General features: G+C 35.2%; 1 protein-coding gene and 1 non-coding gene across 33 annotated transcripts in view; both read left to right on the top strand.

Annotated features, from left to right (window-relative positions):
* The first annotated feature begins 15967 nt into the window (after positions 1–15967).
* On the top strand, positions 15968–16904 carry LOC18439987 (protein POLLENLESS 3-LIKE 2). The gene has a single exon (XR_016052899.1). It is a non-coding gene; the product is annotated as a protein POLLENLESS 3-LIKE 2 (transcript).
* A 3231-nt stretch (positions 16905–20135) lies between these two features.
* The window catches only part of LOC18439986 (DNA-binding protein), a 31594-nt gene continuing 28338 nt past the window's right edge, over positions 20136–23391 (top strand). For 13 of the 32 annotated variants that reach the window (XR_016052890.1, XR_016052896.1, XR_016052893.1 and 10 more), the window contains exons 1-3: positions 20136–20259; positions 21232–21336; positions 21434–21502. Coding sequence is in view for 11 of the 32 variants with exons in the window: in XM_020670619.2 (XP_020526278.2) it covers positions 20173–20259; positions 21232–21336; positions 21434–21502 (261 nt within the window). In the remaining 21 variants the exon portion in view is untranslated. Of the gene's footprint in view, positions 20260–20644; positions 21337–21433; positions 21503–23391 lie in introns of all 32 variants that reach the window. The other 19 variants (XR_016052892.1, XR_016052898.1, XM_088863121.1 and 16 more) reach the window with 4 other exon arrangements.

Here is a 23391-nt window from a genome sequence, read left to right as displayed (position 1 = left end):
CCATGACATGGGATGAAAGCAATCTCATAGCACAATAACACAAGTACTATCTAATCTAGGTATTTATACTGGAAAATTTTGGTGGGGATTATGCAGTCCCCGCCCCGTTTTCGGATGCAAGATTGTCGAAATAGATATGTCTCAATTTTAAAAAACGGCCTCACCAACCTGATTCATTAACAGTGGAATCTGATACTACCCTATTTCAAGCACCTGCCTTTCATGCATGCATAACAAGAAACCTTAGAAAACATTGATTTAAGCCCTAACTTTTCCTTTTTCTTTGTCCATCCACCCACTATTTCTCTCGTCCTTCCACCCTCTCTCCTCTCTTTCTTTTTCATTGTATTCCTCTGTCTCAAACACAACTCCCTGCCTCTGTTAACTTTGCCTTTCACTAATATGTCTTTTATTTGATATATATTTCTAGCTTTCACTCTCATAACCATCTCTCAAACCTATATCCATCTCCCTCTTTCTTTTGCTCTCTCTCTCATAGTTTGCACTATCTAGAGAGATAAATAGAACGACCTATGGAATATGAGAATTTCAACACCTCGGACTCTCGCATCACCATTGATCCTTGAAACCCTGAGCCTTCATCCCTAATGACCGAAGTCGAGTCCTACCCCACCCTCAATGTGAACACTAGGCTGACCATCTCTGTATACCCCATGCTTGAGTGGCGCCAACCCTCATTGATCCAAACCAATTCCATTCCTAGGGCGGTAAAGTTGTGAGCTCTGCTACTTCCTCCCAATATCAAGAAAAGTAATAAACATGCCGACATTGCAAAGTAATAGTTGGGCCTTAAACAATGCTCACAAAAGAGATAGGATAGCTAGTAGTGAGGCCTTGAGAGCTACCTTGAGTGCGAGCCAAGGGTAGTGGAACATTGTGTTTATGCCCGCTAGTTCTTAAAGGCCCCAGAACATTGCATCTATACCTGCTAGTTCGAGCTTTAGGTTTGTGAACCCATATGTACAAGCACGGGTGTCACAACATTGGAGCTTGAGATATGTCAATACGTATGTACAAGCACAAGCTCGGATACATCACATACTTTTAGCCAAAACAACTTGTTCGAAAATGGAGGACAAGTTTTTACTTTGGCATAATAATGGGATGAGATACAGTGCACAAGTCATGAACTGGATTGTGAGCCCCCGAATCAGTCGAGGGGGCTACGACAGTCGATCTTACTCTTATATGGGCAAGGAGTGAAGAGCCAATCGATCTGAACATTAATCTGGCAAAGAACGAGGAGCCAGTCAATCTAACTTTACGCCTGTGAATGCGTGAACTGATGGATGCATAAGACATTTAGGTGATTCATGTTAGTCGTTAAAAAAAGTAAAAATACAGAGGATTTAATGGATGACCTTGTGTGATGCATGGATTTGAATCATTAGAAACTAGATGGTGTTTTTCTTAAGTTGTTGATCTACATTTCATTTTATTTTATTTTTTTTGAGTTTATGAGTGGTTTTGAAAGTGTAAGTCACAGTTGAATGAGCCCATGTATCAATGATGAGAGATAATCTTTTGTTTTTTCCTTTTTATTTTATTTTTCCATTTACCGTCCCATATAAAGTGTATGCGTGTATGTAGATATATCTCCATCTCTCATGGAAATACTGTTCATATTTAATGCTTTTAAGTGTTGATGATTAATGTATTTTCTTCTTTTGTTTGGCAAACAGATTTATGTAATCGTGGAGTTATCTTGTTATTTTTTATAGGTGTTAATGATTCATATGTATGTATGTATATATATATCCATCTCTCGTAGATATACTGCTAATATTTAATGCTTTTAAATGTAGATGATTAATGTATTTTCTTCTTTTGTTTGGCAAACAGATTTATGTAATCGTGGAGTTATCTTGTTATTTTTACAGGTGTTAATGATTCTATCTTTTATGTGATTCCATAAATATTTGATGGCCCTTATTCTTATATTTTAGTATTCCATGTGTTGAACATGGTACCTTCAATTAATATTGTACATAATGTACAATGTTGGAGCATACATTCAAAAAGATAGTGCTTTTTTTAGCGTGATTGTGCTCTTTGAATTAAGGCTGATTTTTTTTGTGTTTGCATCCACCGATAATGAAAACAATAATAAAACTAAAACTTGTATATAAGTATTATTATTTCTATATATAAATAACTTTTCTATTTCTTTGTCATTTTCAGATTCTTGTACTTCTTATTAAATTTGATTTTTTCTTGTACAATTAGTTTATGCCAATAAACACTTGCATGCACAATGAAAAACAACGTTCCATGAATATGCACTAGTTGTTTGAATGCAGTTTGATATGTTTCAACCCCACCTGCTAAATTTTTAGCTCTAGTGGTAACAATATATATTTTACATTCTTTGAATAATCGAATGTGCTACAGCCCTAAGTCATGGTGCTATTAGGGGTTAATTCGAATGTTGGAATTTGAGTAGTTACCAATTCCCTATTCATGTAAATATTTTGTCCTAGTATTTCATATGGTGAAGCAAAGAAAGAAAGTGAAGGAAAGAAAGAAAAAAACATACTGATTCTCATTTAAATATTCGGAACCTGTTAGAGGTAATGAGATATATATGATTTCTTCCTTCTGGCAAATAGATTTTAGGTATTGTCATTGTGAAGGGTCCAGTGAGCGTTAATATTTGTATGGTGTGATTTGTATTATGCTTAGCCGATCTCAATTAGTTGAGAAAATGCTTTGACGATGATGATTTGTATCTTGCTTGACATATAATATTTTTTCTTTCAAAAACCTCTCACTTTACGGAAAAATAAAAAAAAATTGAACCAACTACGATATCATTACTGGCATAATATCCCCTACCAACTCTCAAATTTGTTTTGGCGAATATAGATGAACGACAATATATGAAGAAAATGCACAATGATCCTCCCCTCTGACTTCCCTTGTATGAATAAACAAAACATAATAGATAATATGCATTACAGTGGCCACTCATGGAGCCAAGAAACCCTTGCTAATTTAAGAAATGTTGAAAAAGAAATGGTATTATTGTTTTCATCTATTATTAATACCTACTAATGTGAAATCTACGTCAATCTCGCAGTGTATAGCTCTTAGTCTGATGCAGTAAGCTATGTTTTCATGGATTCTCTCTCTTTATTCTTGGCATTCTAGCGATTCTACAGTTCGATAAGAATCATTTTATAATTAATACATCCGCACGGTGCCACCAATTCCTGACCACTAATTCTAAGAGAATAAAATGCCATGATCGAAAATTATCAAAAAGGCTAATTTTTGGAGTGATAGGGCCTTATTTGAAAAGACCAAAAATACTAATTTTTGAGCAATAGTATGGAATGCTTTGAAATGGAGATATTGTAAAAGATTCTTTACCTCCTCATAGATTTCTGTTTTTGAACTATCTTAATATTTATTGGTTTGTATACTTCCTTTACTAGTAACTAGACTGGAACTTTCCTAGTCCCTGATATGTTTGTTAAATTTATTCATATACTTATTTACTTGGTCACGCGCACTCACATGCATACACATGCACACTTTTACTCATTCATGCTCTCTCTCATACACACAATCTACATTTGTTCTGAAAGATACTTTACTTCCTGGTTTCCATTTTTTGTCTCTCCTAATATTTAGTCAATTTTGTATTTCTTTTGTCACAAACTAGTTATATTTTTCATTTTTATTTTGCATTCTTATTTATTGGGATGTTCCTTGTCTGAGGTATATCATCTCAATAGTTAGCTACTTGCATTAGATTGCTAAGGAGGTGCTTAACAGTTAGGAATTTGGGGAGCTAGATTTGCATACTAATCCTCAAAGAAAATTTGAGTTTTTGATCCCGATAATTGAAGAAAAATAACAAAAATTACCCTTACATGGAATTATCTACTTCTTATAGTAAGAGAATTCAAGATTGTCGATTTTGATACTCAAGCATATAAACAGCGAGCTTGGGAGAAGGTGGTGGATGAGGCACGATTATAGGCGTTCTCGAGTGTCGTATAAGGTTGAGGCCGTAAACAATCAAAGGCGCATCTTGAAATAGTATCAAAAGGTGTTATTTTGGTATTGGATATCTTTGTGATGGCCTTAACATTTATTTTCTTCTCTAATTATAAAATTTAAAACTTAAAAAATAGTATAGATTGAACATATATATGAACTCTTGAGAATCTTCAAATTGATGACCTAGAAAATGCATTACAAGATGCACTATTTTCGAGACTTGAAATCTGTTTTTTCTCATGTCCGTACATTTTGAGGTCAAGATGATGGTTGACGATTTTTGGGCATAAAAATAACCTCTTCTAGTGAATTTTGAGGTGTGCCTTAACTTGATTGTTTATGGCCTCACCCTTATATAAACATTTTCTTTTAAGTAATTATGTAAGGGCCTATTTGGATACCTAGAAAAATTTATTTGGAAAAATATATTTCCTGTAAAGTATATTTTTTTGCGAAAAGGACTTCTTGGAAAATGGTTCCCTATAGTGTGGATAGCCTCTAAATGCAACATCATTTGGAGGAAATTTTCTAAGAAAAATTCTTCATATTTGTTTAACCTGTAATTGTTCTTAAACCTTTTTATGAGGGTAAATTTATCAATTATTGTAATGTGAATTATTTTAGTCTGTATAAAATAAATTACCTTTGACTTTTTTGGTTTTCTTTAAGGGTGCGATTTGTATAGGGTGGTTGTGGTTTGTATATAGCCGATGCTCTAATCAAACAAATTACAGCACACCTTCAAATGGTATCGAGAAATGTGCTTTCAATACTAGAATCTTTGAGTGGCCTTAAAATATATTTTCATCTTTAATTATAAAATTTAAAGCTCCAAAACTAGTGTAGATCGAGCATATTTATAAAAACTTGAATAACTTAAAAATTGACAGTCCAAAAATGTGTTACAAATACACTATTTTCAAAACTTGAAATTCATTTTTTTCTCAAATCCATTCATCTTGATGTCAAGATGATCAATTTGAGGATATTTGAGCATCAATAGAGACTAGGCTCTATAAATTTTTCCCTTTTTTTATATATATGTTGGTTTTCTTTACTTTGACAAGTCATTCTTCGGTATAGGCACGATATTATGTTACAAAGATATATTTTTCTTTTCTCACTTGTCACTTCTTTACATAAGAGTGAAAAAGTAATATCGACCCCTTATGTGGTTCTTAATTGTTGTTGATCTCACAAGAAAATATCTCAAGTTATTCATGTCATATCATCATGTCCTAATAAATGTTTTTAGATTGGCTTAGGAGTCTTCTTTGAGGCCATCCAATACGTCGACTAATTTGGAGGAAGACTTTGGACTTTTTTATTTTTTTAATATAAATAGATTAGATATTTAAGTATAAAAATATATTCAAATAATAACAAAAAAATTAAAATATTTTTTAAAAAATAAAAAAAAAATGCTTTTCTAAAGATAGTTCTTTGATTTGGCCGAATCGGCCCAAAGCTGACCGAACCCGAAGTTGACCAAAGCTGACCGAAACGGCATCACTAGGTTTCACTTTGCTTCAGCCTAGGCCTAAAATTCGAAGACTTCAGTCGAAGCGAAGCGAATCTGACATCACTGGTCCTAAGTCCTAACCGATCTAATATAAAGTGAAGGAGTCGCCTCAGATTCCTCAATTCCTCAATATTTTCAATATTCCCCAAAATGATGATTAGTTCTCATCACCAAGGTTTCATTGTCTAATAAGCCTTTCTATTTGATTCATTGTCACACAATTTTGTGATTCTTGTGGGCTGTATTGTGGTGGAAGTCAGTGCCTCCATTTGGCACTGCAGTTTAAGTCTTGCGGCCTCATACCCACAGCACCCTTTAAAGAATCATTAGAGCATGGCCCCTAATTGCCACCTTCATGTAGTGAACACACAAATTATGCCCTACTAATGTTAGAGAAAGTAAAATGCACTGAGAAACAAACCACAATGCCTTGAAAATAGACGAAGGAAAATTGTTCATGCGGGCTAGACAGCATGATTAGATATGCGGTCTAAAAAGTGTAAAACATCCTTCTTAAAGAAGGATGCAAGTAGGTGTTCCATCTACAACCAATACGATCCAAATATTTTCTTACTAAATTTATTATTTTTAATTTTTAAAATTTATTTATTTTTTCTTATTCATGATCTCTATATTAGAGATTACATATCATTGAAAATTAAATCCAAAAATCTATCTAAAAAATAGATTTATTACTCTACCTGCATTTCTACATATGCAGGCTTGGCCGCATAGAAACCGGGTCCATAATACCTATAAGTGACAAAAGAGGTGAAGAACAAGGAGAAAGTAAACATGAAGAGAGATGAAGGAAGAGTCCAAGAGCTTGATAGAAGTTTTAGAATAATAAAAAGAGAAAATTTTCATAATACATATAAGAAATGCACCATTCAATATTTTTACATAATTGCAATTATTCCAACTCATCTTTTGGTGTTATTTTGGAATCAAATCAAATGATGCAGATGAACTATCAAATAATTCATCTCTCGTGGACGTTTTGATAAATTTCCCTAATAAGAAAGATATCTGGATTTTTATGGGGAATTTAATAGACCCCAATAAGAATGAATTTCCCCAATTCATCTCACCTGGCCAGCACCGGGCCACTCGCTTCTGCTGGCGGGGCAGCTCGAGTAGTCTGTGTCTCGAATCGACAGGTTCGAGGCACCCGTCCTAAACATCAAAGCTGATCCAATTTACATACCCATTTTGCCAAATTCCCTCTCCTACATACTCTTCTAGTAGCAAGGTGACTAAAATAAAGGGGAGATTAAAGAAAAGTTAGAGGTTTTAAGAAAAATTAAAGGAAAATTTGTCTCAAATTACGAGGACTGAAATTACTTGAGAGGCATGGCGGTGGTTATTGTGTAGTAGAAGGTGATCCACTCAATGTTATAAATTGGTGCAATTTCGCATGTGCTCTACCTTGAACTTTAAGATCATTATGGCGGCAGATCATGGATATTTTTAATGTGCTAAGGATCTCTTTTACACATGTTTATAAAGAAGCTAATGAGATAGTAGATAGATTAGCTGAGCCTGGTAGTGCTGAACGATCCCTTGTTGTATTGATGTCTTAAATCTCTGACGTATTTCATTTGTTATTATCAATAATATTAAGTAATAATTGTCAAAAAAGAAATTGTTTCAAAGGCCACAAAATTCGAAACCAATCTTTTGTTATTAATTTTTTTAATAATATTTTTTCCCTTGGTTTCTCCCTTCCTCTCATATTTTCTCTTTAAAAACTCAAGCACATTCTTTCCTTATCTCTCATTTTCTATCTAAAAATCCAACCTACTCTTTTCGTCCCTCACATTCTCTCTTTAAAAACCAGCCTATCTCCCCTTCTCTTTAATTCTTGCTTTAAAAATATTGCCTATTTATACATCCTTTCATTTTTCTCTCTCTAAAACTGAAATTATCTCTCATTTTCTATCTAAAAATCCAACCTACTCTTTTCGTCCCTCACATTCTCTCTTTAAAAACCAGCCTATCTCCCCTTCTCTTTAATTCTTGCTTTAAAAATATTGCCTATTTATACATCCTTTCATTTTTCTCTCTCTAAAACTGAAATTATAGAAGAAGAGAGAGAAATCAACGAAGGAAAAAATTATATCATATACTTTTTGAGACCTTAAGAATGTGATTTCTCTCTCTTCTTCGATTCGTCTTTTCTTTTAATTTTCCTCTTTTTATTATTTGAATTTAGTTTCAAAAACAATATGCGGTATGAAAGGAAAAGGTTGGGTCCTAGAGAGAGAATGTGAAAGTAGAGAAAAAATGGATTAGGTGTTTAGAGAGAGAATCTAAAAGAACGAATAGGAAATTGCATTTTTTAGAGAGAGAATGCAAGAGAGATGAAAGTTTAAAGAGGGTTTTTAGATAGGGCAAGTTTTCTATGCTTTTTCCTTAGCATAGAAGTTCTATCCTTCCTCTTATCTAACCGTCCATTCTGAATGGAGGGCTAAGATTGCCCCAATCACAATTGTACATCTATGCACTATTTTATTTTTAATTTTTTTCTATAAACTATTTTGATACCAAATTTTGGACGCCCATTCCTCTATTAAACTTGCACTGGCGAAAAATATAAAAAAAAATATTTCCGCTAAAATAAAATGACAACATACCCCTGAAATATTCTAGAGTTATTTTGGTCATTATATTTTATAGAAAAATTATTTTAAATATTTTTTATAGGTGTGCCCCAATGAGAACAATTTGTATAAAAAAAATTAAAAAATAAAATACTTTGAGAGGTCGGATCTAAAATCAAACAGTGAGTGACTCTCTTGATCAAAATTGGACGACTGGATGGTAGAGGGAGGATAAAACTTCTATATTATAAGGGAAACATCGAAACATTTCCCTTTAGATAGAGAGAGATAAGAGAGAGGTAGAAACTATTGTACAAAAAATGTAGAAGAGAAAAAGTGATCATATGATTCTATCTCTAGCAAAAGGGCAAAACAGTCAATTTGTCTTTCTACAAAAGGTCAGAGAGCCTAAATCAGAAATAAATTTCAAAAAAGGCAATATCTTAAAAACAAGAGTAAATTATGTACAGGGAGGGGGTGCACGTCATATATGGAAACAATATCACCAAATGATGACTCCTCTGAAAGTGTTCGTACATAATTTGCTCTAAAACTAATATCTACAAGGCTTTTTTCTTAAAAAGCCCAAATATTTATGGAAGTTAAGTAGAACATCAAGATGATGCACATTTTAATTCTGACCAGGTTAACATAATTTAGGATATCTCCTTTTCCTTCCTTGATAAAACTTTCATTTGTTATTTAAATCCCATGAGAAAGTTTATTGAAAAATCATCATATTATCTCTCATTTTCAAAAGAACAACCAAAGTTTGACATAAGTTTCGAAATAAAAGTAATGCTCCAGCTAAGTGGGCCATTCTCCAAACGATTTTGGACCTTGGATATCAGATATAGTACATACAATCTGATCATAAGTTCCAATTTAATCTTTAGCATTCAAAATTGAATGGACGGTAGATGTCTTAGGAGATGCGTATGACGATTTTTTATCATATCTTCAACCACTCATTTGAAATTTTGATAATGGTCAATGCATACATCTAAGTCCAATTAATATTTACCCAAAAATCTATACTAATTAAAGATTAATAACGGCTATGTAAATATATTGAGGTGCAAGTGTTATGCCTGGATTCAAGGGCTAAATCATAAGAGAGATATTAGAATTCTTGGAGGGGAAGAGAGAGAAATTTAAATTTGGGACACTTAATTACACCATGCTGTTTTAAACATATGTCTTTCATACATGCACAACAAATTTAAAAAATACTGATTTTTTTTTTTTTTTTTGGTAATTTAGTGGAGAAGACAGACATTTACTCGTTTTTTCAATAGATTGAGATAGTTAAATTTTGAAGGTGTTAATTGGACCCTACCCGTTTTTTCAATAGATTGCGAGAGTTATATTTTGAAGGTGTTAATTGAAGACGTTAGCGATAGAAATGAATACAACTCTCTCTCTTTTACAACTTTTCACTACTGCCTCTCTTGATTTAGTATCTATCTCTACCTTCTCTCACAAATCCATCTCTTAAACCCATATCCATTTTTTTTCCTTTTCGTTTTCTTTTACTCTTTTCTAGTTTTATAGGGAGATAAAGAGAACCACCAATAGAATCTGAGAACTCCAGACTCTTGTGCTATAACTGGCTCTTGCCCTGGTGACCAATGCCTCCATCACCAACAACCAAGGCCCAATCCCACCCCGCCCATGAAGCCAACTACAAGATCACCTATCAGCTCCAACTGTCATTGATCCAAGGGAAAATTACATCCTTACAGTTTTATGTGACCGTTATTACGTGATGGTCCAAAAGTATGCGATATTTATGCAGACGTCATTGTTCCCCCAATTTTTCAATTTTTTTTCTCAAGTTTGTACCCGGCCCAATGTTTTAAATATGGGACAACATATTAAATTTATTTTTTGTACTTTATAATATTTATAGGTCAGTTCTATGTCAAAAACATCGAAAGCAATTTTATAGGGACGGTCCGATGTTCTAAAAATTGGACTGGCTTACACTTTTATTTGGTCCGATGTCCGAAACATTAAATCGCCTTAAACCTTTAAAAAATGAGGTCTAAACACAATCCGTATTTGTAACATGATATGGCCTTGTCAGTAACATGGTATGGGTCTCATTGATGTACATGGATTAGTAGTAGTAACATGATTCCCGTAACATGTACCAATTAAGGCCAATTAAGAATGTACATATATTAGTGCTCATAACATGACTCTCTTAACATGCGCTAATTAAGACATCACCAATTAATATAGTATGATATTGGAAACATTGAACCGCCCTTAAACCTCACCTTTTTTAAGGTTTAAGATGGTCCGATGTTTCGAACAACGAATCAACTAAAAAGTGTAGGGTGGTCACGGTTCGAAGGTTTTAACATCGAACCAACATATTAATATCAAAAAATTAAAACAAAAAATTTAATATGCAATCCTATATTTAAAACTTTGGACCAGGGGAAAATTTAGAAAAAAAGAAACAATGGTATAAGCGAGAACCTCCACATAAATACTGCATATTTTTTAACTTAACTGTAATAGCGGTAAAAAATAAGAGTACAGAAGTAAATTTCCCTTAAATAATTACTGACCCCGAAGTAAATTTCCCTTAAATAATTACCGACCCCCAAGTAAATTTCCCTTGAATAATTACTGACCCTTTCTCTCTCTCTCTCGAGCAGTACCAAGACATTTCAATAAATGTTTAAGAAGCGGCAATAATTAAAACCCTCAGACTGAATATTTGTTAAGAACCATTTAATTCAAGCCTTCAGAACCATTCTGTCTCGCCCTAACCCATATTAAATCTAGGCTTAAATGACCTCTCTCTCTCTCTCTCTCTCTCTCTCTCTTCTTTCTCTCTCTCTTCTTTCTCTTTCTCTCTGCTAGGGAATGCATTTGCAATGAACCTGTTACCAACCCCTTCTGCCCTTCTTTCTCCTCTCTGCAACTCTTAATTAACCACAGTACAAAAAAATCCAGCCAACACAACCAGAAATTAAGTAAAATCAACCATCGATACTTTTTATAAACCCCCCCCAGCACCTCTCATCCCCCACACCACCACCCAATCTCTCTCTCTCTCCTCTGCCACCATGACAAAGCCCAAGATCCAAGTTATGGTACCAATGGTAATCTTAACCTTCCTAGTAGTCGTTGCACAATGCAGGATAATGGTCGAGGAGAAAAAAACCCTCCTATCACAAAGCTCTACTAGTGCTGGTGGGGGAGGAGGAGGCAGAGGTGAAGGTGGTGGCCGTGACACAAGTTCACCTGGGGGCTCAGGATCTGGTGGCGGCTCGGGCTCCGGCTGCGGCTGAGGGTCTGGCAGTGTCTCTGGGCCGCAAGGTGAAGTGGCGGGTGGTGGTGGTGGTGGTGGTGGTGGAGGTGGTGGGTCTGGCGGTGGCAGTGGGTCGAACGGTGGGAGTGGGTCTGGAACTGGGTCAGGGTCTGGCAGCGGTGGGGGAGGCGGTGCCCAGGGGCAGTTGCCGGATGGTGGTGGGAGTGGCAACGCTCCCTCGCCCCCTCCAGCTTGTGTTTGTGACTGAGCCTCTGTGTTTTTTAATTTGTGAAGGGGACTACGTCTTGATTTTTGTTCTCTCTCTTGCATGCGTTTGGTGCAGTTTGATGGGTTTCTTCCTTCCCCTTTTTTTGTGTGTGGATGTTTCAGTCAATTGATTTTGTGGTACGTGGGGTGCTAAAATATAGTATTTATGTTGAGGATGGTTTGATATTTTGAATATCGGACCGCATTAACGGGTAAAATCTTAATTGATGCAGGTTAAAGGAGCTATGTTACTCAATGCTAATATGTGTACAATTTTAATTGGTCTTAATTGATACATGTTGAAGAAACCAATGTTACCGGTACTTATGCATGTACATTAATGAGACAAATACTATAAGGCGGTCTGAACATCGGACCGATTTATACTTCAGTTTTTTATTGTTTAAAACAGTTTGATGTTTCAAATATCATGCCAACTAAAAAATGTCTCCTGCCCTTTAAAATTGGCATTTCATGTTTTTGATATTAAATTGATATATTAATATTATAATTTTTTTAAAAAAAATTAATATACGGTCCGATGATTAAAAGCATCGAACTGAAGCCAAACTAGAAAAAAATCAAAAAATCATGAGGACAAAAACATCTGCATAAATATCACATATTTTTGAACCATCATGTAATAATGATTAAATAAAATCGGTCGGATGTAATTTTCCCTTGATCCAATCGAATTCCATTCTCAAGGGCAATGACCTCTCCCAATATCAAGAAAAGTAGTATTCATGCCCACACTGCAAACACTGTTTTCCACCTCTCCAGGCATCAAAATGCTCACAAAACAAGTCTTGAGAACTAGCTCGGGTGCAAGCGAGGGGCCCATAATATCGTTGACCATGTCAGTTAGTTCGAGGGGCCTCAAAACATTGCATCCATCATGCCGGCTACTTCAAGCTTGAGGTATGTGAACCCATATGTGCAATTACAGGTGCTACGATGCTCGAGCTTGAGATACGTGAATCCTTATGTACAAGCACTACAATGTGCTCAGGCTAGGCATGTCACTACAACACACTCTTGGCTGAAGCAAATGTGCTACAATGCTCGAGATGAGATACAATGGATAGGGCATGAACTACATTGTGAGCCCACTAATCTGTCGAGGGACTCTGCGACAGTCAATCTAACTCTTAAATTGGCAAGAAGTAATGAGCCAATTGATCTCAATCTTAAATTGGCAAGAAGTGCAGAGCCAATCGATCTAACTCTATGCATGTGAATGCATAAAAAGGTGATGGATAAAGCATTGGAGTGATTCATATTATTTGTTAGAAAAATAAAAATAAAGAGGACGACCTTGTATGGCGCATGAATTTGCAATCACAGGAGACTAGATGGTGTTTTTATTTGGTTATTGGTGTATTTTTTTTTTTGAGTTTATGAGTGGTTTTGCAAGTTTAAGTACTAGTTGAATGCGCATGCATCAATGATACGAGATAATCTTTTTTTTTCAAAGACCATCGGACAAAAAATTATTGTATAAGGAGGTCAAAATTATTCCTACTTACTGGATGGCTTAGGGTGAGTCACAACGTTAAAAAATTCTCTTTTGAACTTTGAATCTATTCAATTACACTATTACAACCATCCAATTTGAAATTTAAAAGACGTCAGTGATTGTGATCTTCCTGTACAAAAAGTAAATGGTCTCTTTGTATACTTTCATCCATTGTCGTTCCTATTTACATACTACACGCAAACCAACACCAAAAATAACTTCCTCCATTTCTCAAACCCAATCATAGGAGAAGAAACAAAACGGTCAAATTGTAAAGCCAAGAGCTAAAAGCAGATAATACATATAAAAGTTTGAAAATCTAGAGCTACGAGAATTATCTGAACTTGGTTTTGGCTACATTAGATAGAAACCCTAAAACCTACTCTAGGAGGTGATATTATAGAAATCCTAAAACCTACTGCTTTAGAGAGTAGGAGGTAATATTTTGGGTATATGTATTTGTTTTCAAAAAATGGCTTTACCAACTTGATTCGGTGGGATTTGACATGATGTTCTTTCAAGCATCTATCTTTCGTGCATTCGCAAAAATGAAACTTAGAAAATATTTATTTAAGAAAAAATTATGTGTAGATCCAAAATAATTACCTAAAATATAAAATGAGATAATTTTAGGTGAAAATTACATAGAAGTTATGTCAACCTGCATTTTTTTTATTTTCAAAATTGAATCCTCAGTCCCAAGTTTAATTATTATTTTTTTAATTTTTTTGTTATTAGGGTAGCTTTAAGAGCAGTGCCCATTCGTGAATAAATTGTCGTAGGACATTCTAATCATAAGTCCTATATCTTTTCTAGAACCCATGCTTGAAATAGTCTCTTGTAGATAAGCCTGTCCTTTAAAACTCCACCTTCATTGTCTAAATCTGATAATGGTTGGCTAAAAAATTGGAATGTCTATCTCCACTTAAAAATTTGCGTCCTTTAGTTTATGGATTTGTATTTAAATAAAGTAAATCAGAGAGCAGAAATAGGATTTAGAGAAACAAAGAAAATCTAAAACAGTTAAAAAATAAATCTATACAAGAAGTTGAAAAATGGATTTGTTCAAAAATAATGATTTCATTCAGAGAATAATTTGATATTGTGTTCTTGAAAAGATAGATGAATATGTCAGAAAGAAATTATACTCATTGGAATTTAATAAACAAAATTTAACATAATAATAATTACTGATGAGGAAGTAAAGTTCGGATAGTTATATCCCTCTATATTATGAAATAAACCATCAAATATACTTGCTATGGATGATTTTCTCCATTTTAAAGGCCCATGATTGTTTACTACAATAGAAATGGACCATTACCTCATTAAAGGAACTCACATGAATAATTAACCAAGAGTATCAACTCCATTTCCTGCTATATTCCTAGGGCACTTTTCCTAGTTATTCCCCTCTATAATCCTTCCACCTCCATGACACAAATTAAGAACCTGTCTATGCCAAATATTTACACAGGTTCTAAATAATAGATTGGTATCCTAATTTAGTTAATAATAGGGATGGAAAAGGACCTAGACCCAAGGGGTAGACCCAATCCAGGTCCGGATCCAAATCTTGGACCTGAACACTATTTGGGTCTGGGTCCGGGTCCGGGTCCAGTAATATTTTTTAGTCTCTATATATGAAATATATTTGAATGTGGTTAAAAGCATAGATCTTTTTATTTTTGGGTCGGGTTCGATCGGGTCAGGTGGGGTCCGGGTCCAGGTTCAAGTTCGACGAATTTCGGTCTGGTCGGATCTGGGTCCAGGTCTAGGTCCGGCCGGACCCGACCCGTCGCCACCCCTAGTTATACATGCCGGTTTGAGAATGCTCAAATTGACTTGCATATATTTTACCTTTGATGGCCACATGTTTATCGCCATTACCATTTCCTTATACTAAGTAATAATTTATTTTCAATAAGTTGCACCAAAAAATACTACTAACGGCATGTTTTATTTACCGTAGTCTATCTCCATTTATATAGTGTGTCCTTTGATTATGTTATCAATCTTTGCGTGATCAAATACTTAAAACCATGTGCTCTACGATAATCTATAGTTCACAAAAATCAGTCTTAATGGTAGAGAAAAGCTTGGACAAAATTCAACCAAACTTTGACATAAGTTTGGAAATAAAAGTAATGCTCCAGTGGTATACATATCATATATGGGATTATTTATGAAGAGACCTTTTTTTTTTTTTCTGTACATGAAGGTTACAATTATTCCAACTCATTAGGTTTCAAATTGGATGGTTTGGGGTGAGCCACGAACTTCGAGATTTTTTTTTTTTTGAAATTTGTGTCTATTCAATGACACTCTTAAAACGGCATATCCAGAAGATAGATGATCCCATATATATTGCACGGTCATTTATCCAAACTACTTTGGATCTTAGAGATCGGACATGGTATATATAATCTGATCATAATTTTCGATTCAATCTTTAGCATTCAATTTTGATTGGACGGTGGGTATCTTAATAGGCATGCCACAATTTACACACAATGTGTATGACGATTTTCCATCCTATCTTCCACCACATATTTGAAATTTTGATAACGGTCGATGCATGCATCTATATCCCATTAATATTTACCCAAAAATATGTAGTAATTAAAGATTAATAACGGCTATGTAAATATATTAAGTGTCCCAATTTCAAATTCTCTCTCTCACTCTCTCTCATTCTCTTTTTTTCAAGCCATTTTCTGGCGCGATTGTTGTTGGGTCTGTTCTTCTTTCTGCAAGAATGTGGGGAGATTTATGGAACTCTCAAAAGAAATTTCCAGTGCCAGACTGGTTTTTCCAGCAATATTTTTGTTGGTTCTCTTCTTTATCTAGCAAGAATGCGGGGGGACTTCTGGAAGGCTCCAGAAGCCCTCCGAGCATGGAGATTGGCTCCTTGCACTCCGGAAAAAGAAGTTAACCGGAAGGTTCAGGAGAGGCAGGAGCCATACCATGCCCTTCACAAGGTTCCTGCTGGTGACTCACTATGTGAAGGCAAAGCATGTTCAGCTTGTGGACAAAGATCCCAACAGAGCCATTGCTCTGTTCTGGTCAGCAATTAACCATGGTGATAGGGTGGATAGTGCTCTCAAAGATATGGCCACTGTGATGAAACAAGTTAACAGAGCAGAAGAGGAGATTGAGGCCATCAAATCTTTTCGCCATCTTTGCAGTGACCAACCCCGGAATCTCTCGACAATGTTCTCCTCGATCTCCACAAGAGATGCGGGCACCTTGATGATCAGATTGAGTTGCTTAAACACAAGCTGAAGATCATCAAGGATGGGGAGGCCTTCAGTGGGAAGAAGACCGAGATAGCCAGGTCTCAGGGAAAGAAGTTTCATGTTTCTCTAGAGCAAGAGGTGGCCAGGATCCTCGGCAATTTAGGTTGGGTATATATGCAACAAGGAAAATTCGAAGAAGCCGAATCAGAGTACAGGAAGGCATTAGCGATCGAACCAGATAACACCACGAAATGCAACTTGGCTATTTGTTTGATGCAGAAGGGAAGAATTGCAGAGGCCAAAACACTGCTTGATACGGTAAAACCGGCATCCATGCACAGCCCAGGTGGTGAATCCCACTAGAAATCCTATCAGCGAGCTTGTGAAATGGTAGCTGAGATCGACTCTCAATCGTCCAATCCCAAATCAAAAGGAGAAGAGGCCTTGAAAGAAGAAGTACAGAGTTTATCAGCGTTGTTATTGGATTAATCCAACTTTCCACATGAATGGGAATGTTCGCAAAACTAAAACTCAAGATTGGGTTCACAAGCACAGCTTTTAGCTTTTTGTTGAAGATTTGTTTCAAAACAACTCGATTTCTTAAAACATTTTGCTAGTCCATTTTTATATGATGGATCTTTGGTCCACCATCTTTTTCTTTGTGGTTGGTGGTCGTTTTATATATATATATATATATATCTATATATATATATATATATATATATATAGGGAAGGGTGCAGTTACTAGGGATGCATCCGTAGGTGTAAAAATAAGGGGCACCTTCAAATTTTATGAAGGGTGCAGTTACTAGGGATGCATCCGTAGGCGTAAAAATAAGGGGCACCTTCAAATTTTATCATGGTGTATAATTTTAATGTAAAATGTTTTTAGGATTATCTCAAAATCTATTTTTACATCTAATTATAAAATTTTAAATTTTAAAAATGATTAAAATCAAGTAGATCTATAAACATGTGAAAATCTTGAAAATGGATGGTGTAGATAATATATTGTAAAATGCACTATTTCTGAGACCTAAATCTTTTTATTTTTCATAGTCATACATCTCGATGTTAAGATGATCAATCAAAGGGTTTTTCAACAATAAAACTACTTTTTTTGATGGATTTTTTTAGGGGTATCCGTAGTTGTACATTATAAGGTAGCATCCGTATCTGGCTTTGGAGGAGTGATTCGAGATTAGGATGGAAATGTGGTTCTTTCTTATGTAGGTCCTATTGGTGTTGGACTGCTAACTTTCCTGAACTTTGTGCCCTTCTTTTTGGTCTGTGTACTATTGTGGATAGGAAATTGGGGCATGAGTTCATTCTAAAGGGAGATTATCTTAATGTGATATTGTGGTGCAAGAAGGAACAACTTCTCTAGTGAGAATTGAAACCATTGTCGTTGAAAATCTTGGATCTATCCACTTCCCTCTCTGTTTCTTTTGTTCACGTTTATAGGGAGGCGAATGCTTTGGCAAATTTCCTTGCCAAAGGCGGTACTACTCTTTCTGATGTATCCGTTTCGGAATCTTTAATTTCATTCTAGAGCAATAAAATTTAGTGAACTTTCTATTAAAAAAAAGAAAGAAAGTAGCATCATCATATAAGCTTTTTCTTATAGGGAAATGATATAATGCAGCGGTTATATAGTAGTATAATGCAACCACACTTCTAGAAAAGCATATTTTTGGCATTTGTATGACCCTAAATTTTGCATATACATTCTCTTCATCCTCATAATCAATCCTACGAAGAAACAAAATTCAATTCGCACCCTAGATATGGTCAAAATTAGTACCCATCCAACAATGAATCTCGACCATCCATTTGGTGAATTTCAAGATCTAGGTCTTAACAAATTTAAAATCACTTTTTCCATTTTTAGCATTATTAATCTAATGATGATAACGCTATATAAAAATTTTGGGAATAAAAAAATCCTTCTGAGGCCTATATCTAACCATCTCAATAAAATGGACGGCTTATATTAATTAGACTAGAATGCAAACTTTCTAGAGCATTTTTCAAAAAACAATTTTTTGTGATTGTTCTTAGTAATGAAAAGAGTCTACATTTAAAATTTTGTGTCAAACAAGTGTCTTGAACACGGTTTTTAAAGATGGTTGCATTATACTACATGAATTCATTCCCCATATATATATATATATATATAGTATACTACTGTACAACCGTTGCATGAATTCATTCCCTATATATATATATATATATATATATATATATATATATATATATATATATATATATATATATATATATATATATATATATATATATATATGCAGCCACACCTCTAGAAAATCATATTTTTGAAATTTGTATGACCCCAAATTTTTGGGTGTCACACCAATCTATTTACAAATTCAATGCCCACTTATTCTCAAAATAATCATATAGTATTTCCAAGGAGGGTCATAAATAACTCTTTCACCTGAAGTGTAAGTCACCCATTTCAAACTAAGTCCTTTGATGGACGACCAAATAGCTTTCGTTTTTATTATGCTTAAATGAAAATACACAGATAAGGACCAGTAAGCATATTGTTTCAATTATTTGAAACTGGGATTTTACTTGAGGGAGTAAATAGACATTATACTCTAACGGGAGTATAATATCTTTAGGCAAAATTTAAATGAGAGCACATTACGCTTTACTAAGGTTAAAAAAATAAATAAAGGCATTGTATAGGAGAGAGGGGGTGGACCTCCTCTTGGATTTTAAACCTCACACTCTTTCATTGTGATGGTCCGATAGTGTTGCAAAGAGTTCAATGCATGGGATTGTTTATACTTGAATATTACTCAATCCACACTTTATTATTCAATGTGGAATTTAAAAACTACACATTTCTCTCTCTACAAAATAAAGCTATAGAAAACCATGAAAAATACTATTTTATTTTGAAATATACACAAATATTTTTTAAAACTAAAAATAATAGAAATATCTATAGGATCCAAAAATTTGATGACATAACCTCTTCAACCTTAAGACCAATTTAAGAAAGAAAAAAAAATGCACTTTGCATATCATCGTCATCATCATCATAGTTTTTTTTAATAAATTGGAATAGACGATACGAATCCTAATCAACCATTTTCTTCTATTAAAGGTACTACACGAATCCTAGTCAACTATTTTTTTCTATTAAAAATCGTATTTTAAGTGAGGGCATAAGTACTCATATCTTTCCGAACTACTTTCGACCGCACCCTTTCCATATGCTTGTGATAAATATCCCTCCCATGATTAAAAATAGAGATTATTCAATTTTTGGGTGTCAAACCGGTCTATCTAAAAATTCAATACCCAATTATACTCAGAATAATCGTCTCGTAGGTAAATAACTCTTTCACCAGAGGGAGTAAGTCACCCATTTCATACTAACTAGGTTATTTGATAGACGACCTAATAGTTTTCCTTTTTATTATATGCTTAAATGAAATTGGACAGGTGAGGACCAGTAAGCATACTGTTTAAGTTAATTAAAAGTAAGATTTTACCTTAGGGAGTAATTAGACAGTATACTCTAGCGGGAGTATAATATCTTTTGGCAAAATCTAAATGAGAGCACATTACTCCTGTCCTTACTAAAGTAAAAAATGGCATCGTATGGGGGAGAGAGGGCATAGTCGAACCTCCGCTCTAGATTGTAAACCTCGCACTCTCCTTCGTTGGGGTGGTCAGATAGTGTTGCGATGGAGTTCGGTGGCGGAAAGAGATCGCCTCCAATTTCTCTGCAACAATTCGTCTCCACAATGGCGCCTCTTATTGACATGGAAAAGGTGATACCTTATTTCTCTTTCTAAATCCCTAATTCTTTTTCTTTTTCTGTGTTTTGAGCGATTGTGTTTCTAGTAGTTTCTCTCTCTCCTCTCTCTATTCATACACTGGTAATATTAATAATTTATTGAATAAAGCGGTTGAAGAATTTATCTTAGAAATGTTAAATATTTCGTTTTATTGTGAATAGCAAGCAAATATGCTTCATGGTACACCCTCATTTCAATTGGGGACTTTGCATTCTCTTCTTTAGGAATCCAACTTGGTGTTTTTCTAAGAACTTGCTTTGTGGCGTAAATTGCTTTGAAATGACATAGGTCTTTTTGAGAGGGATGGAACATTTGTTTATTGTTTAAATGAAATGTCTGGTATTTTTGGCGTTTATAGGACGAATATCTGGTTTCTTTAACAGTTGGTGCACAAATTCTGTTGCAAAAAATCAACTTTTGGCTTGGCCTGCTTAATTCTGGAGCCATGCTTGGATCTTCATCGACATGGTTGTGAATACATCGATAAATGCAGTTCATCCATTTGATTGGATGTCAATTTGTTGATTTTTGGAACTTATGCTTGTTATCGGAGAAATTCATGGATAGTTCATACTGGGGGGCAGTCTTCAGTGAGAGTGACTTCACACAAAACTTATCTTAAGTTGAGTTTTTAGATTGGGAGACCTTCTGTTTGGTATTTGTATTCTCATTGTAGCAAACTAGTATCATTTTGTGTTTGGCCATGACTTCGCTTACCGGTTTCGTTGGTTAACTTGTTAACATGAATATGGAAGGAGAAGAATATGCGTCTTTATACTATTATTTTTGTGGTTAGATTGGAATCTCATGGTATACTTGTTTCTTTAGCTTTGGTGAATGCCTATTTGAGCTATGTGATGATCAAGCCCTTTGTCATTCTCCAGTTTATTGAATCTGGGTATATGTTACCTGCTTGATCTTTTTCTTTTTTTTTCACATTGTTAGGAAGCTGAAATATCGGCATCTATGGACGTGAATGCAACACGAAACATAGAAATAGCTCAGAAGAGAGGCTCGGCCCTTCTTAATTTGAAATGTTCAGATGCTCAAGTATTTCATTTTTTCCTTAAAAGTTCGTTGTGTATTTTCTTGCTGTATTTTTACCTTAATTGACTCTGAGATAATTTTTATTCTGTCCTGGCTTTAGACAGGGCTTATGGGGAAAGTTCTTCTTGTGTTGCAACCAAATAAGGGGGATGTTCTTCCAGCTCACAAGGTGGGGATGCCAAAATAGTCTTATAAATGGAAAATCTTTTGTCCTTCAAAACTTCTTTTGACGATTTGTCTTGTGTTAGTATTGAGAAGATGTGTGAGTTCCATTGAGTTATCTCTAGGCACATGTGACTGAGAAATTTCAAGAATAGTTAGTGTTTGCAAGTCAAACTTCCAAGAACCGTCTCCTATTTGATTGTTCCATTTGCATTTCCCTTGAAAGAAATCTTTGTGAAGCTAATGTTCCTTTGAACTTGGATGCGGCTCTGGGTTCAAATTGGTCTAGCCCAAGTTTATTTGGCGAGTTTTATACTGTAAGCCCTACTTTTATCATAAATTCATAACATCCACCAATTTTAAAAGACTTGTGACTTGCCTTGTAAATTTGCTTGTTTTTGGACTAGATAGGTTTGCATGTCAAGTCAATGCTGGCAAGTCTGGAGTTCTAAATTTTAAAACTACTACTTTATAGCTTTTGTAAGTGATCATGCAGAGGATGTAACAGAAAGATCCTTCTGAAATTTCCATTTCGTTGGATTTTGTCAAAATAAGAGTTTCATGTGTTTTCAACGAAATATTTGCTGCAATATATGGATGGTCAATTGTTGGTTGTTGGACTGTAATAACTGCTAAATAAAGAATTATGTTGGTGAGCACAAAAATAATGAATCACAATAGTTAACTACTGTATAAACTTGTTGGACAGCGATTCCAAGGGGTGCATCGATTCAATAATATTGCAGTCCTTTATGCTGTGAGGGACAACCTGCTTCTCATCTTATCACATTGAGACAAACTCCTTTGACTACAATGACGCCATGAAGCTAGGTTATGAAGATCATGGGACCACTAACATGTGCCTTTTTCCTAGCATCATTGAGGCTCTGACACCTTCTGGTCTCATAGAATCTACCTTTACTTCTCCTATCCCATCCCCTTAGTGACCCTCCAACCTGCACTGGCCTTGGATTTTCTATGAAGTTGCGGCCCAAGTTATGCTTCAACACCCCTTTTATTACTCAGCTCCATATTTGTCCTGCCTTTATGGCCAAGCATAGATCTACTAGTTTCTCTACCCTTAACCGTCCAAAGTTCTCTCTAACTGGAGATGCGATATTGTTCTCACATTCATGCTTTCCTTTGCCACACCCACTCTATCTTTTCTACTCCAAAGAAAAGGTAGAGTGGAAAAGGTGGAGTGCATTGCTTTAGAAAACACCTGTAAAGGATAGTGTATTGCTTTAGAAAAGGTCACTGCTTTCCAAGTGCAATTCAGTGCTTTGGGAGTTTCAAGGAGCACCTGATTGATCAGAGTGACCAAAAAGGTTATACCAAGCCCTTTGAGCCATGTCGCATTGCCAAGAAGGTGATCCCAATTCTTCTAGGCCTTCCTATATGTCACTGGAATTCAATACGATTGGAGTCATCCTGTGTTAAAGATGGTCATAGTGAGGAATTTGGCCCTAAGCACCAATGAACCAAAAGGGGCTACATATGGCAAAAAGTTTCATTCGTATTCTTACTCCGTAGATGGTTAAAACATAGTTGCCTGGATCTCCCAACATAGGTGGCAATCCTAGTTCAAAAAAAAAAAAAAAACACAGCCCGCCCAGTGCTTGCATGCCCAAGGGTCCCTAGGCCACCTTGCCCATGCTTGGGCTGGGGATTAGCCTGGGCGCCCTTTCCAGGCAGGTGTGCAGTGCTTGAGGTTTTTTTTGCTGATAAGTTTACCCGTGAGGGCATTTTGGGTCTTTTTGACCGATGCCAAAGGGAAAAGGGTGTTTTGGGGGTATTTGAGACCCCCCAAAGTGCAAAAAAATCTTCCCTAAACCCTAATAAACCCAAAATTGAGCAGTTTTGCAATTTTTTTTATTCAAGAAAATTTTGTAAAGT

This window comes from Amborella trichopoda, chromosome 3 (assembly GCF_054954075.1).
Source record: "Amborella trichopoda isolate Santa Cruz 75 chromosome 3, AtrichopodaSantaCruz75HAP2 v2.0, whole genome shotgun sequence".
Lineage (NCBI taxonomy): Eukaryota > Viridiplantae > Streptophyta > Magnoliopsida > Amborellales > Amborellaceae > Amborella > Amborella trichopoda.
The sequence above is the reverse complement of the archived record's forward strand: the minus strand, read 5'-3'. Positions and strand labels throughout refer to the sequence as shown.